Source organism: Bubalus bubalis, chromosome 18 (genome assembly GCF_019923935.1).
Source record: "Bubalus bubalis isolate 160015118507 breed Murrah chromosome 18, NDDB_SH_1, whole genome shotgun sequence".
NCBI lineage: Eukaryota > Metazoa > Chordata > Mammalia > Artiodactyla > Bovidae > Bubalus > Bubalus bubalis.
The window spans coordinates 65,624,392-65,639,151 of record NC_059174.1 but is presented as its reverse complement, the minus strand read 5'-3'; the positions used below and the strand labels follow the sequence as shown (position 1 = coordinate 65,639,151).

Sequence of the window (14,760 nt, the reverse complement as noted above, 5' to 3'; positions counted from 1 at the left end):
CCATCTCTTGAAGAATTTTCCACAGTCTGTTTGATCCACATAGTTAAAAGCTTTCATGTAGTCAATGAAGCAGAAGTAGATGTTTTTCTGGAATTCTCTTGGTTTTTCTATGATCCAGCGGATGTTGGCAATTTGATCTCTAGTTCCTCTGCCTTTTCTAAATCCAACTTGAACATCTGGAAGTTCTCACTTCATGTACTGTTGAAGCCTGGCTTGGAGAATTTTAAGCATTACTTTGCTAGCATGTGAGATGAGTGCAACTGTGCAGTAGTTTGAGTATTCTTCAGCATTAATCTTCTTTGGGATTGGAATGAAAACTGACCTTTTCCAGTCCTGTGGCCACTTAGGTTTGCGAGCGGGAAGAATAAAGAGGTAGGGAAACTGGTGTATGGAGGAGAGAGTTGAGACTGCTGGGCCCCAGGAGGAAGGAAGAGTGAGGGTCTTCCTGGCCGGGGCCAGGGAGTGGACTTGAAAGGACTTGTTCTTCAGAAGGCTCTCTGGTCCCTGCTCGAGTCCATGCCTTGTCCTTCCCTCAGCTTGATTTCCCATCTCTAAGCTGGACACTTCTGCTCTCAGCATCCAGCGAGGGCCCCCCCGTGGCCTTGTGCCCTCAACCTCAACATAAGAGGCAAACCCATGGCCGGACATGGGTGTAGTGTGGCCAGAGGCCTCCCTGGCCCTCATGAAGAGAAGCCGGCTGGATCCTAGTGGTGTGGAGCGTCCCGCACACCTTGTTTGCAAGGGGAGGAGACCTGGGAGGGCCTGGGAAAGGTTTGGGGAGTGGAGGGCCCCGTGAGCGTGCAGGGAGAGGTCGTGTGTCCAAGATGATGGCTGCCTCTCGCCCTCTGGACATCAACTGCCCTGCCAAGTCCCTAGGTCCCATGGCACCTCCAGTGCGCCCTAAGTACAGAGCAGGCGCTCAATAAAAACTTATGGAGAAATGAAAAATTCTTCCTGCAAGTTTATCATCTCCCGTTTTACAGAAGATAGAATAAAGTCTGACAGGTAAAGGTCTCCCTGGCACCATGCCAGGCACTGAGACGCCCACCCCCCACCACCAGCGTTCTCCCCCCACCCTGTGTTCATAGGCATCAGGACCATTAAGAAGAGGAGCAAGACTGGGGCAGGTGTGGAGGGTGCACCCAGCAGGGATGGAGCGGGCCCAGGCAGACCTGGAGAGCACAGCGCCAGGTGGCCACAGAGGCTGCAGGTGCCCAGAAGTCCTGGCCCAAGTGGTGGTTTCAGGCAGTCCCTTTGTTCACGAGGAGCAGGCGGGTGCACATCAAGGTAGTAATCAGCAAACAGGGCCACTCAGCGACCCCTGAGCTCTGTCATCAGCTGCATTTTACAGGAAGCGAGAACGAGGTTTCAGGCTCCCATCTGGGAGGGTAGAGAAGCAACCACTCCCCACGGTTTGGAGGGAGAAGCAGGTTAGGACAAGTGTTACCAAAATGTATGCGTGGGGGTGTCTGGCTGCTCACCGCTCAAAAGGCTGGTGGAAAGGAAAGTTTGCTTTATTTCAGATGCTGGTGAGTGGAGTGGAGGGTGGCAGCCATCTGTCCAAAGGCCAATTCCCCCCCTCTGACAAGCAGGCAGTGAGAGCTTTTATAGACAAAGTTGGGGTGGGGGGGACAACATGCAGAAACAGCACCATCATCTCTAACAGTCTGCTTCAAATTGGTCATCAGTGGTCTGACCAGCATCATCTTGGTTGTTTTAAATACAGTTGTTCAGTCCCGGGTGCAATTGTTCCCAATACTTTGTGATCAGTTCTCAGAATTGTAGCAGCTCAAACCCTGGGTACAGTCTGGTCATCATGTATCTGGTGACCAACTTCTCCAGCTGGTGTTTTGGTATCTATAAGACAGCTCACAGGACATGGCTCAGAATGTTATCTATAGCCCTTGAGAAAGAACTAGAGGTCCTTGAATACACCTAATGACTACATCATTATTATTTAGTCTCCTTAGACTGTTTTCCTTTGTTTCTCACTTCCCTGATTAAACTTCTTCTTGGACTAGACTTATCCGCAGGCAGAGGGCAGGCAGAGAACAAGGTCTGGGAGCAAGGTCCTGCTCTGCTTCACAAGGAGGAGCCAGCCCTGCCAGCGGCCCTAAGCCGCGAGCTCCCTCCCTCAGGCCCCCTGCCTTGGGGCCAGATGGTGCTCCCCTGAGCGTTCTTTTTTTTTTTTTTTTAATATTTATTCATTTATTTGGCTGCACCAGGTCTTAGTTGCAGCATGTGGGATCTAGTTCCCTGACCAGGGATTGAACCTGGGCCCCCTGCACTGGGAGCTGAGAGTCTTAACCACTGGACCAGCAGGGAAGTCCCCTCCCCTGAGCATTCTTGAAGGTAGTATTCCTCCAGGCAGCCTTCCTTGAGCACCTTCAGGCAGAAAGGTGCTCTTTCTCTTCTTGCACCCAACAGCCAAGGGCCCCTTTCTGGGCACCCCCATGGCCGGGCCCATCTCTGCTCATTCTATGCCCTCACCTCAACTCTTCCCAGCCTGTAGTGGAGGAGGCGAGGGATGAGGAGGTTGATATTTGAGACCCTATGAAAGCTGAATAATGCCCCCCCCCCCAATACCTAGAATCTGAATCTGTTACTTAACAGTAAAGATGGACTTTACAGAGGTGATGAAATTAAGGATATGGAGTTGGAGATGTCCTCGATTATCTGGCTGGGCTCAGTGCAATCCTGGTGTCCTTTTCAGGAAGAGTGCAGCAGGAAAGTGAGGAAGAGAGTGAGGAAGATAAGTACCATGTGCTGTTGTAAGGAACTGAGTCAGTGGTGATTTGTTGCAGCAGCTGGGCAAACCTACACAGACCACCAGTCAGCCCTGCTCTTGCCTGACCAGTTTCCTCCCTGTGGGGCTGGGCTGGGCCTGCCCCATGACGCAGCACCCTGGTCCAGGCCCCTGCAGGCATCATTGGCCCAGATGTTGGACAGGAACTGGTCCAGGGAGACACTCCCTCAGACAGAGCAGCAGATCCCATCGGAAGCAGCTCTGCTGACGCGCCTTGGTGAGGATGCCCGGAGCCAGGTGAACCGAGGTGCCCGCAGCAGTCCCTGAAGGGCCGTCCCTCTCTACAGAGCTATTCGGCACTCGTTGTGTGCCAGGTCCTGAGGACACACATGTAAACAATCAACCAGGTGCCCCCAGCCCCAAAGAAGTGACATTTCTCCCTGGAAAACTCTGGACGCCGCTCTGCCGCACAGCACACCAGCACTGGGCGACGTGAGGCAGACAGGGCCCCAAGGCCTGTGGGGAAGACAGAAGGCCCTGGTCCAGTTTGTGTGGCGAGGGGCTGCCCCACTGTGATAATTCAGGAAGGCATCCGGGAGGAGGACCCCCTCCCTGCAAACTGCTGTCCACAGGGAGGGTGGAGGCCCCTTGCCCTCAGTGCTGACGAGGTGCTGAAGGAGTCCTGGAGAAGGGCAGAGACTGACCCTGAGCATTCGCGGGGTGGAGATGCGGGTGATGGGGGCTCGTGGTGGGGAGAGGGGCCGGGAACCCTTGGGGCAGGCCAGGAATGTCAGGAGAGATCCCCACCGACACGGCCTGACCTGGAGGCAACCTGGGCCGCTCTGAGCCAGACTACAGCTGCCCTCACAAGAGGAGGCTTCTAGAGAACTCCAGAAGCCACCCACCACAGTGGGAGCGAGGGCCGCTGCAAGCTGCTGCTCAGGGCCCAGATGGGAGCCCGTCTGGGAGGCCTGGGCCCCTCCCCGGCATGCCCCAGCCCCAGCCCGCCGGGTGCACAAGGCCGCCACGCAGGCCCTGCATGGAGACGGCTGGATCCCACCCAGGCCCAGCCTGCAAGCAGCAGAGTGGAAAACAAACTCCCCAGCCCAGAGAGAAGCAGGGTGGTTGGTCCCAGCCACCCGCAGAAGTGGGTGCGGACCCAGGGAAAGCCCAAAGTATGAGTCAAATCAGAGACGGCAGCCCCCGTGCCAGCCAGGGCTGAACGTCCTCCTGGGGCGCTGATGACTCGGGGGACACTTCTGAGGCTCAGGGTCGGGGGGTGCCCCTAGCAGGGCCCCGCGGGATGCTGCCCAGGGGGCTGGAGTTCCAGGAGAGATGGGGACCAAGGGCACCCCTGGCCCGTTGATGGGTGCCTCCCCGCGGGGCCTCGACGCCCACGGGGCTCCCCCAGCTGTGGCCCACGGGCACTGCAGTCGGGGCTGCTCCTTGGGAGGGTCCCTGCCTCCTGAGGACGCCCGGAATGAGCCGCTGGGCCTCGCTGGAGCAGGGCGCCCTTGCCGCGCGTCCGCCGAGATCTCCGGGGCGATCACGGGGAGCCTCGGGACTACCCTCGGGTCCCCGCGCCCCGTGCCCGCGGGGTCCGTTCAGGGCCAGCCTCCGCCCCCCGCGCGCGCTCCGAGGGTCCAGCAAGTGTCTCTGTGTCCTTGGGGAGCCCCTCGGTCTCCAGCGCGTCCTCCGAAGCCCCCGATGGGGCGGCGTCCGGATCGGGACTCGAGTCCGGGTCGGGGGCCTCGGGGAGCGGCGTCCAGCCGCGGGTCCGGAGCGCCTGGGCGGTGGGCCGAGGCGGGAACCAGGAGAGGCCGGGCGCCGGGGCGAGCGCCACGAGCTGGGGCCGCGCGGGGTGGGAGGTGGTGGCGCGCGGGATGAGGAAGAAGATGTAGACGCCCGAGACCACGAGCCCCGCGGCAACCAGCACGGCCAGGACGACGGCCGCGTGGAAGAGCCAGGCCGAGCGCGCCAGCGACAGGCGGCGCGACAGCGGGCGGCCGAGGCGCAGCGGCGGCGGCGGCGGCGGCGCGCGGGCCTTGCGCGGCCCGTGCCCGGGCGGCGGCGGTCGCAGGTAGAGCAGGCCGCGCCGGCGGTCGAAGCGCACGGAGCCTGGGGGCGCCGGCGGGGCGCGCGCGGGGCTGGGCAGCAGGCCGAGCTGGGTGGGCAGTGCGGGGAGCCCGCGGCGCGGGGCCAGGCGCGTGGGCGCGCGGCACACCGGGCAGGCCACCGCCGCGCCGCCGCCCGCCGTGGCCAGAGACAGGCGTGCCAGGCACTCGAGGCAGAAGACGTGGCCGCAGTCCAGGCTCTTGGGCAGCTTGAACACGCCGTCGAAGGGCGACACACAGATGAGGCACTCCACCGGGGAGGCGGGGGCCAGCATTGGGCCCGGGCTGCCGTCCGCTTCCTCCTCACCGCCCTCGTCCTCGTCCTGCCCCCTGCCGGGGGAGCGCGGGTTGCACGCGGAGCCCGGGGTGCTGGGGCCCGAGCCCCGGGGGGCCCGCGGGCGGCGGAGCCAGGGTGGCCGAGGGCAGGGCATCCGGGCCGGCCTGCGGGGAGAGGCGGTCAGCGGCCTGGCTCTGGAGGGACCACCGACACGGGGAAGGGCAGCCAAGAGGAGCAGAGCCGGGAGGAGGCGGCTGGAAGGGCAGGAGGGTGCGGGCAGTGGCGGGGGATGTGGACCCGAGGCCGCCGGCGGGGGGGTGGGGGTCTAGAGGCTGAGGACTGCGGACAGATACCAGGAGCACGGCCGACTCAGAGCCAGACTTGGGGACCCCAAGGCGGGAGCCGAGTGGACCTGAGGGACTTCAGAAAAGACCCGACGGGCTCTCAGGAGAGCTGAGCAGAGACAGACCGGGGAGACCACAGATCAAAGGAGAAGCAGGGGAGGGAGGTTCCCCAAGCACAGACCCCAGCAGCCTCTGCCTACCTGGTGGTGCCTCCACCCTCGGGCTGACACTTCAGCGCGGGTTCTGACCCCATCCCTAGACCTGCCTGGAGGTGGACACTGCGCGTCCCTCCCCGTGGGCGGCGCCCACGGTGGGGCCACGCCCCCCAGCTTCCCACCAGACCTGTCCGACAGCCCCCAGGAAGGTCCCGACAGGACTGAGCGCACAAGCCTGACCTCAGCAGTGTTGGGGGCGGCTGGAAGCACAGGTTGACAAGGGCATGACAGTTCAGGGCCTGGGAGGGGGAGCCCTTCCACCTCCAGCCTTCCCCAGCTCATGAACCTTCCACCCAGTCACTGTGGGATGAGAGGTATCGGGGGTACCAGAGTGTCCATGTGGGGGGGGGGGGGGGGGGGGGACCCGGGCCGGGGACCGAGTACCCAGAGCCACCTTCTGGGGTCCTGGGGGTTGAAGGTGGGCAGACCCACAGTGCACTGTACTGGATCACCGCTGTGCGGCCAGCAGACGGGGGGAAGACACTTTTGTAGCCCAAGGCCCAGGCCCTGACCCCAGCTGCTCCCTGGCAACTCTCAGGGTGGGCTGCACCTCCCAAGTGCCCGCCCAGTGCCATCTCTGCCAGGACAACCCCACCCCTCTCATTTCCGACACCTGCTGGGACGGTCCAGGCAGCCAGGCCTGCAGCCCAAGGTGCCGCGGTTTCTGAGTCAGCGATACTTCCCGAGCTGAGTCCTCCCTGGTGAATCCAGGTCTCCACAGGCCGAAGACACGCTAGGAATTAATGCGGCCAACTCCTCAGACACCAGGCTCAGCCCGCCCCTCACCCTCGGCTCCCACTCAGCCCCCGCCAAGGACAGACACGGAGGAGGGGCCGCCCCACAGGGCAAACAGGTTTATTGTGGCTGCAGCCAGCGATCAGCGGTTAGACTTGGCCACGCGCTCCAGCTCGTCCTTCTTCTTGATGGCGTAGGAATTGGAGGAGCCCTGCAGGAAGAGACGTTTAGCTCAACGCGGACCCCCTTCCCCTTGAGACCCCCCCACCGCCACCTGCAGCATCCTCGCCCACCTTAGCTGCGTTGATGAGTTCATCCGCCAGGCACTCCGCAATGGTCTTGATGTTCCGGAAGGCGGCCTCCCGGGCGCCGGTGCACAGCAGCCAGATGGCCTAGGGGCAGGGGGCCAGCTGAAAAGGTGCCCCCACACCAGGAGGGCTCACGGTTCTCCGGTACCAGGCCCCCTAACACACCCTGCCGACCACGCTGCCACCCACAGGCCCACCGAGCATGGTAATGGGAGTCCACGGTGCTGCCCAGAGCAGGCCGCTAGGGCTGGGATCAGACAGAGGGCCACGGAAAAGGGTGTCAAAGGCTGAGGCCTGGGTCCCTGATGGAGCAGATTTAAACCGGCTAAGACGGGGAAAGCAATGTGTGCTCCTGGCCCGGAAGCCTTGACTGAAAACAAACAACTGTAAAGGGTGTGCTGCTGACTGCTCCACAAACTGGACCGGTGACGCCACGTGGACGACAGATCGCTGTTCCATTCCTCGCAGGTGATGGCGGGGACAGACTAGACTATCTAGGAGACACCCGCTGAAGTGTTAACAGAAAAACGGTCAGAACACCTGCAATGGGTGGGTTCTCACACGGTCCAAGAAAAGAGAAAACCACATAAAAACATACACCCAAATGAAACTGGCCCTTCAGCCAAATGATGCCCAGGAGAGGGCCAGAGCAAGGACGTGCTCTGTGGGGTGGGAACCGTGGAAGGCTTCCTGGAGGAAATGACACGCAGGTAAAACATGCAGATGTGAACATCCCCAGTTGCTAGCCTCTGCCCCAGGCAGCATTCTGAACCAGCCTGGTGGCGGTTCCTGGGTGCCCGCATGTGCCCAAAGGCCCCAAGCCCACCTGATTCACACGGCGCAGTGGGGACACGTCCACGGCCTGCCGCCTCACTGTTCCAGCTCGCCCAATGCGGGTGGAGTCCTCCCGGGGGCCGCTGTTGATGATGGCGTTCACCAGGACCTGCAGGGGGTTCTGGGGGGCGCAGGGGGACGTGTGTGAGCCAGACGCCCAGCCCGCATCCCTCCCCATCCCTGGAGGACCACGGCATGCGTATGGTGGGGGCGCTGTTGGCTGCGGGTTGCCTGAGGGCACTCTCCCTGCCTGGCCCCAAGCCCTACCTCGCCAGTGAGCAGGTGGATGATCTCGAAGGCATGCTTGACGATGCGCACGGTCATGAGCTTCTTGCCATTGTTGCGGCCGTGCATCATCATGGAGTTGGTGAGGCGCTCCACGATGGGACACTGCGCCTTGCGGAAGCGCTTGGCCGCATAGCGGCCCGCGCTGTGGGGCAGGTACTTGGCATACTTCTCCTTGACAGCAATGTAATCCTGGGGCAGCGGAAGAGGGGACGGAGGGAGCTCACTCAAGAGCAGGAAGGACATCCGAGGGTACCAGGGGGACCCAACACCCGCTTATGGGAGCCCCCACCCACCTGTGGGCTTTGGATGTGAGCCCATACCTGCCGCAAAAATTAAAATCTAAGCAAGTGACCCTTGGAAGGAAAGCTATGACAACCTAGACAGAGTATTAAAAAGAAGAGACATCACTTTGCCAACAAAGTCCTGTATAGTTAAAAGCTGTGGTTTAAAAAAAAAAAAAAAAAAGCTGTGGTTTTTCCAGTAGTCATGTACAGATGTGAGAGTTGGGCCATAAAGAAGGCTGAGTGCTAAAGAACTGTGTGGTGCTGGAGAAGACTCTTGAGAGTCCCGTGGACTGTAAGGAGAGCAAACCAGTCAATCCTAAAGGAAATCAACCCTGAATATTCATTGGAAGGACTGATACTGAAACTCCAATACTTTGGCCACCTGATGCTAAGAACTGACTCATTGGAAAAGACTCTGATGCTGGGAAAGACTGAAGGCGGGAGAAGGGGAGGACAGAGGATGAGATGGCTGGATGGTATCACCGACTTAATGGACATGAATCTGAGCAAACTCTGGGGCACAGTGAAAGAGAGGGAAGCCTGGTGTGCTGCAGTCCATGGGGTTGCAGAGTTAGATAAGAGTTAGCAATTGAACAACAAAGTGTCTTCTTCACAAGGTCACTAGAAGAGTACTTTCCTAATAATGGGAAGAAGGTTGTGGAGAACGACGGAGATGATGGCCCACAACTCCAGTTTTCTTTAACAGTGTCCTTCACTCTTCACTGACATTTTGTATCAAACAATTCTTTGCTGTCCTGCGCACTGTAGGGTATTCAGTAGCACTCACCACTGACACCCAGACAAGTGCCCGGACATTGCCTAGTGTCCCTAAAGGGCTGACAGGGGATCCATCCCAGAGAACCAGTTTTAAAAGAATCATTCAACAATCTTGCCTATGGATACATACAGGTCCCAAGACAACATCTAGTAAACACTAAATCATTGGGGGAGGGGCTGAGTCAGAGGACTCCATGTACCTGAAAAGGACTACTTCTGACCTATTTCCAGGATGAACCCTACATTAAAAAGTCACTCTACCACAAACAAACAAGAACATATACAAACAATGAGTTTCTACAAAACCAAGGACCGACAGCAAAGAATACAGGATTCTGACATAGGCATGACAGACTGGAGTCTCGTCTGGAGAGAACCATTTGCACAAACAAAACTATACAGAGGGGTGTACATGCAGGGACTCGCACTGTGCAAGAAAAAATTGTGAATACCAAACACCCCAGCAAGCATTTGGTTAAGTTGCTGGGCCCCATGGTAGAGTCCAATACAGCTTTGTAGTGAGAATTTTTTTTTTTTTTTAATATTTATTTATTTGGCTGGACAGGGTCACAGTTGCAGCATGTGGGATCTAGTTCCCTGACCAGGGATTGAACCCAGGCCCCCTCCACTGGGAGTGCAGAGTCTTAGCCACTGGACCACCAGGGAAGTCCGATAGTGAGAATTTTGATACCATGCTGACTTCTGCTTCCCCAGCCTCTTGGAGAACACCAGGGAAAAGTGAAAAATTGTTTTTACATTATTAAAGTTTTGTACCAAAAAAAGCAAGAAGGAAAAAAATAAAGAGGCAAACACACACGTGACAGACCATCATGTGGCCTGCCAAGACTAAAGCATTTCCTGTCTGGTCGTTTTAAGTTTGCAAACCTCCTCCAATAGACCCATGGAATAAAACAGCTCTAGAAGACACTCAGAGTGAAAAACAGGTTTGAATTTTCTGTTGGGCTCAGTGCCTAGGTACTGTAATATACAAGAAAAATGACAGTTCTCAGTTGTGTCGGACTCTTTGTGACCCCATGGACTATACGTCCATGGAATTCTCCAGGCCAGAATACTGGAGTGGGTAACCTATCCCTTCTCCAGTGGATCTTCCGGACGCAGGAATCAAACCGGGGTTCCCTGCATTGCATAGAAGCAACAAATAGTAATGCTGGTTGGGTGGCATCACAATGGACGTGAGTTTGAGGAAACTGCGAGAGACAGCGAAGGACAGGGAAGCCTGATGTGCTGCAGTTCACGGGGTCACAAAGACTCAAACATGACTTAGCCCCTGAACAATACTAATGCAGTCAGAAAACATAAATTTCTTTTTATAAGGGCCCCACAAATGTCCTAATGAGCCCAAGTGTAAAGCAATGTGGGGGCAACGCTGCAGTGGAGAGCTCCCATTACCAACTTCAAAACCTATTACAAAGCTGTAGTCAAGATTGTGAAACTGGCAAAAAAAAAAAAGGCATACAGACCAATGAAATAGAGTTCAGAACCCAGAAATAAACCCTTCCATCTTTGCTGAATTGATATTCAACAACAGTGCCAAGATTATTCAATGGGATAAATAGTCCCTTCAACAAATGGTGCGGGATACATACATATACCATATAAATGAGACTTAAGTAACATTTTATGGCCTAAATTGTTAAGATGCACAAAACTCCAAAAGACAAAAATCAAATGTACTAGGACAACTGGATTTCCTCCCACAAAATAATAATTTGGGGCTTGTACACTTAAAATACTTGTGCAAATGGAGGGACGTGAGCACCTGAGGGTTTTGGTAAACTTAGGGCTCCTGGAACCAACATGCCCTCAGACACTGAGGGACAACTGGAAAGTGTTTAGATTTTCAGGCATTTGAATCTTTGTAATTTGACTCTTCTCTCCAGGGCACAACTTCTGAACTTGATGAATATTGCCCATTTTTATTTAATTCTAAAACATATAATTCAAATTTTATAGCCTGAACGAAATATTTGCCATTTTCAATACTTGAGTAAAATAAGAAACACCTTTAAAAAACAAAATGTATAAAACTAAAAAATAAATTTTCTGTATATTTCCCTACAACACAAAAAAAACTAAACCACCTGTGGGATGTGATAATTATTGTGGAAGGAACCATCTCCTGGGAAAAACTGTAGCAACCTCTAACAGGATACAAAGAAAAGCAGATATGGTGAGTGTGGTGGTCCAGGAATCCCTCCTTGACCTGTCCCACCTTCAACTCTACTTGGGAGAAAGGCTACAAGTTTCAAGTGACCCCGCCCCCAGCTGGGGAACATAATCGTAACACCCTCCACACCTGCAGAGAAATGTCATTGATCTGCACGTCATCGGTGCTCCACTTTCCAAAGAGCTTGATGTCGGGGGTCTCTGCTACTGCGGGTGCAGCTGTTTCCCACTCCGTCATCCTAGGGAGAAAAATCGTCAAAGCGCAGGCATACTTACAACTGACTCTGAGGCCAGCTCAGAGCACAACCTGAGAAGTGGGAAATTACCAGCAACCAAAGAACGCTGGGAATTACCTGGGGCCACCGTGCTGAATGCTAGAAAAACCACGCATCTGTCAGCAAGCCACACCTGTCTCTTACCCAGGAATCCTGAGGCTCAGAGCTGACAGGCACCCTCTCAACAGTTGCAGGGCGGCCCAGGTATGGGCAGGTTGAGTCCAAATGCCCTGACGGTGCATCCGCTAGAATTCAAACCCCAACCATGTTCTTCCAGAGCTCTGTGAACCTACAGATCCACAACTCTCCTTTGGACTCAGCTCCCTCATCAGTAAAGTATACGGGTTTCGTGTTTCACCAATACAAAAAGTGGAGTCCGACCCCGAGGGGATCTTTAGGGGCTGTTATGTAGGAGAAAGCGTCTCCAAAATGTGAGTCTTGTATGTAAGGAATCTTCTTACGTAAATAAAGTACAACTGCAAAGACCAAGGCAACCGCCAGCAACTTCTCCAGTACGCCGCGAGGCAAGGCTACGGCGGCGGCGGCGCTGAAGCCAGAGGGCGAGGGTAACTTTCCGCGCGCCTCCATCCGGTCACCCGCACGAGGAAAGGCCACGGGCACGGGGCGCACCAACAGCTTCCGGAAGACCCAGGATCGCCCCTCGGACCCCCTACTCCGCGGCAGCCTCACCTGAAGACACGGCCGAGGCGTCTCTATCGCTCGGCGTGGACCACGCGCCGCCCAGACACAGACAGGAAGAGGCCGCGCTCCGCGGGCCGAGCCTTTTAACTGAGGCGACAACTTCCGGGTCAGCGAAGGTGGCGCGTGCGTATGTGGACTCGGCCTAGTAATAGACCAATCCGGAACGAGCATGTAAACGCGCCCTCAGGGTCAGACGGAACACGTATACATTCACCGCATGCGTTCTCGCAGAAGTGGGCCCAAAAGCCAGTCTGGCGGAAGTCCAACTTCCAGCCCTTGAAAGCTCGTCGAGGGGCACTTGCACAGGCGCAGAGGTCTCTTTGAGGCCAAAGCCACCATGTCTAATAAGGTCAGAAGTCTGGCCCGCGGTGATCGCTACACCGACACGCACGCGTTGCAGGCCGGGTCGGCTGAGTGGTCCCGGGATGTCTCGACTGCGCTCCTCTGTGGTCCCGGCCCCGAGCGTGTGGCCAGGCTCCACTCGAGTGTCCGCCCCCCGCCACACTCCCGCGGCCGGGGTTGCTTGGGGCCTGAGCCTCCGAGAGGGAACCCCTCGCTTCACCCCCTGCCGGGGTCCTCTTCCCCAGTGTCTCTCCTTGTTCCCCGCTTCTTGCCCCATTCCGCGTGCGGGAGGAAATCGGGGAGGGGTTCTGGGGGACAGCTCCCTCCCTTTCTGATTCAGCTAGGGCCTGTGTTGTTGAGGTCTCTAGTCGAGTGCATGGGCCGCACCGTGATGGGTGCCCTGTCCACTCTGCAGCCGCACTCAGTGACCCCGGCGATCGTTGTAGAGAGCACGTGCCAAGAGTCACACACCCAGCCTAGACCCTGGAGCCGAGCTGGGAGGTGGACGCCTCTTCGGCGGGCTTCGCAGACGCAGCGACCCACCAGCTGTACACCCGTGCTGGCTGCAGATGGCAGGAAGCGGCACCCGACAGAACTGAGTCCCCTGAGCCTCCTCACCTCCAAGTGTCCATCTCAACCTCCACCGGTGGGAGTTCCCCTTCTGAGACCCGAAGGGGTTCAGCCTCGTGACTCAGGGAGTCCTTCATTTGTCTCCAGCAACCCCACTTGTCCACCGTCCCGGCATATGAATTGCGGGTGCTCAGTAGCTGCGGTGTTTATTGACTGACTGACTGACTACTGACTATAAAGACTCGCTCATACCCCATCTCAATTCCTGGAGCTTTTCAGAAACTCTGGACTGTCTCAATTGCAGCTCATGTCTTTGTCCAGGGGGGACACAGGACTTGAAGCTGGTCTGGGCAGGGAATCAGACCTCAGGCTCTAGGGGGGTGGAAATCTGGGAACTGTGCCCAGAGGCCAAGCCCCACCCCACCACCACCCTGCAACCTGTGGCCTTCCCCTGGCCTCTGCCCTGCTCTGTGCAGAGCAGCAGTTGGGCTTCCCACCATGGTCTGTGGGGATGGGGAGGGGCTGACTAGGCTGTGTCTGGTCCTGGGGGACGCAGCTGGGGAAGTGCTTCCCAGGGGAAAACAGGAAGCTAGGAGTAGGCACTGGGCACTCTCACTCAGCAGGATATAGAGGGCCCCCCTCCAACCCTGCCTCTTTCTCATCAAAAGCTGACAAGGGCCCACCCTCTGAACCTGTTTCCCCTGTCTGTGAAAATGAGAACTAAATCAAACACGGTGAGTAAGGAGTCTGTGGCCTGGCCATCAGTGGTCACTTGATAATGGACATCTTTATAGACCTGACAAAAGTGACCATCGTGCAGTGAAGAGCAGGTGGGAGGACCTGCTGTAAAGCCCTCTGTGGTGGGGGGTTGGGGGTCACCTTGCTTAGCTGAAGATCACACACTATTTGCCAGGGCTAGGGTAGTCCCACCTCTCCACGTCCCCAGACACAGGCACAAAGTCCGGAGTCTGATCCTGTAAGCCTCGGGATGCTGTTACTGTGTTCAGGCTGGAGGGGGCAAGGCTCTATAAACACCTCCCTCCGCCCCAGCATACCCCGCCACCTTCCGCCACCCCCACCCCCACCCCCGCCCCTGGCCCAATTCCTGGTGCAGCATGTTCAGTCTGGGCTAAGGAGCCCTGGCCATCCTCTGTGCCCTGGTTTTCCAACTGCTCCATGAGGGTGGAATGTCTGGCTTGTTCTCTGTGTATCCCCAGCTGGAAGTACAGCCTCTGCTCACAGTAACTGTGGCACGTCTCCAGAGTCTTGCTGCTCACACTGTGGGCTTCAGGCAGACACTGAGTCGCTGGGCCTCCTTCCTCCATGAGACACCAATTTCAGACCCATAGTCCTTCTGTCCCCTGTTCAGAACACCTCCTCACTTGGTTCTGTCCCTCTTCCTGGCCACCTCTTTTTAAAAAATAAAATTAAAAATTTTATTTTTATTTGGCTACACCGGTTTAGTTGTGGCATGTAGGATCTAGTTCCTTGACCAGGGATCCAACACTGGCCCCCTGCCTTGGGAGCACAGAGTCTTAGCCATTGGACCACCAGGGAAGTCCTCCTGGCCACCTCTTAATCGAGGTCAGCCTTGGGAAACCCCTTCCTAATCCCAGGTAGGCATGAGGAATCTAGGAATCAGACCATTTGCTCTTCAGAACAACTTGATTAGGTAGTCATGGAGGCCCAGAGAGGTGCAGTAACTCACCCAGGGTCACACAGCAAAAGGGGGCAGAGCTGGAATTCTAAGCTGGTTGCCCCA

The 14,760-nt window shown here is 56.8% G+C and overlaps 2 protein-coding genes across 2 annotated transcripts; both read right to left on the bottom strand.

The window, feature by feature from the left end:
• Positions 1–1,498: 1,498 nt before the first annotated feature.
• RNF225 (ring finger protein 225) lies at positions 1,499–6,384 on the bottom strand. Its single transcript, XM_044931824.2, has 2 exons — positions 5,682–6,384; positions 1,499–5,301 (listed from the first exon to the last, which is right to left on the bottom strand). The coding sequence occupies exons 1-2, from the start codon at positions 5,732–5,734 to the stop codon at positions 4,311–4,313; spliced, it is 1,044 nt and encodes a 347-aa protein (XP_044787759.2). The 5' UTR covers positions 5,735–6,384; the 3' UTR covers positions 1,499–4,310.
• Positions 6,385–6,523: 139 nt separating this feature from the next.
• On the bottom strand, positions 6,524–12,226 carry RPS5 (ribosomal protein S5). Its single transcript, XM_006067267.4, has 6 exons — positions 12,075–12,226; positions 11,240–11,348; positions 7,841–8,050; positions 7,566–7,694; positions 6,725–6,823; positions 6,524–6,642 (listed from the first exon to the last, which is right to left on the bottom strand). The coding sequence occupies exons 2-6, from the start codon at positions 11,345–11,347 to the stop codon at positions 6,574–6,576; spliced, it is 615 nt and encodes a 204-aa protein (XP_006067329.1). The 5' UTR covers position 11,348; positions 12,075–12,226; the 3' UTR covers positions 6,524–6,573.
• Between the last annotated feature and the right edge of the window lie 2,534 nt (positions 12,227–14,760).

Bases quoted from the DNA above. Each gene is read 5' to 3' on its own strand.
- RNF225 (XM_044931824.2), bottom strand. From the start codon at position 5,734: ATGGGGTCAGAACCCGCGCTGAAGTGTCAGCCCGAGGGTGGAGGCACC. The intron at 5,302-5,681 runs GTAGGCAGAGGC...CTCTCCCCGCAG, and splicing joins GAGGGTGGAGGCACCACCAG to GCCGGCCCGGATGCCCTGCC.
- RPS5 (XM_006067267.4), bottom strand. From the start codon at position 11,347: ATGACGGAGTGGGAAACAGCTGCACCCGCAGTAGCAGAGACCCCCGAC. The intron at 8,051-11,239 runs GTGTGGAGGGTG...CCGCTGCCCCAG, and splicing joins TCAATGACATTTCTCTGCAG to GATTACATTGCTGTCAAGGA. The intron at 6,643-6,724 runs GTGGGCGAGGAT...CTCTTCCTGCAG, and splicing joins AACTCATCAACGCAGCTAAG to GGCTCCTCCAATTCCTACGC.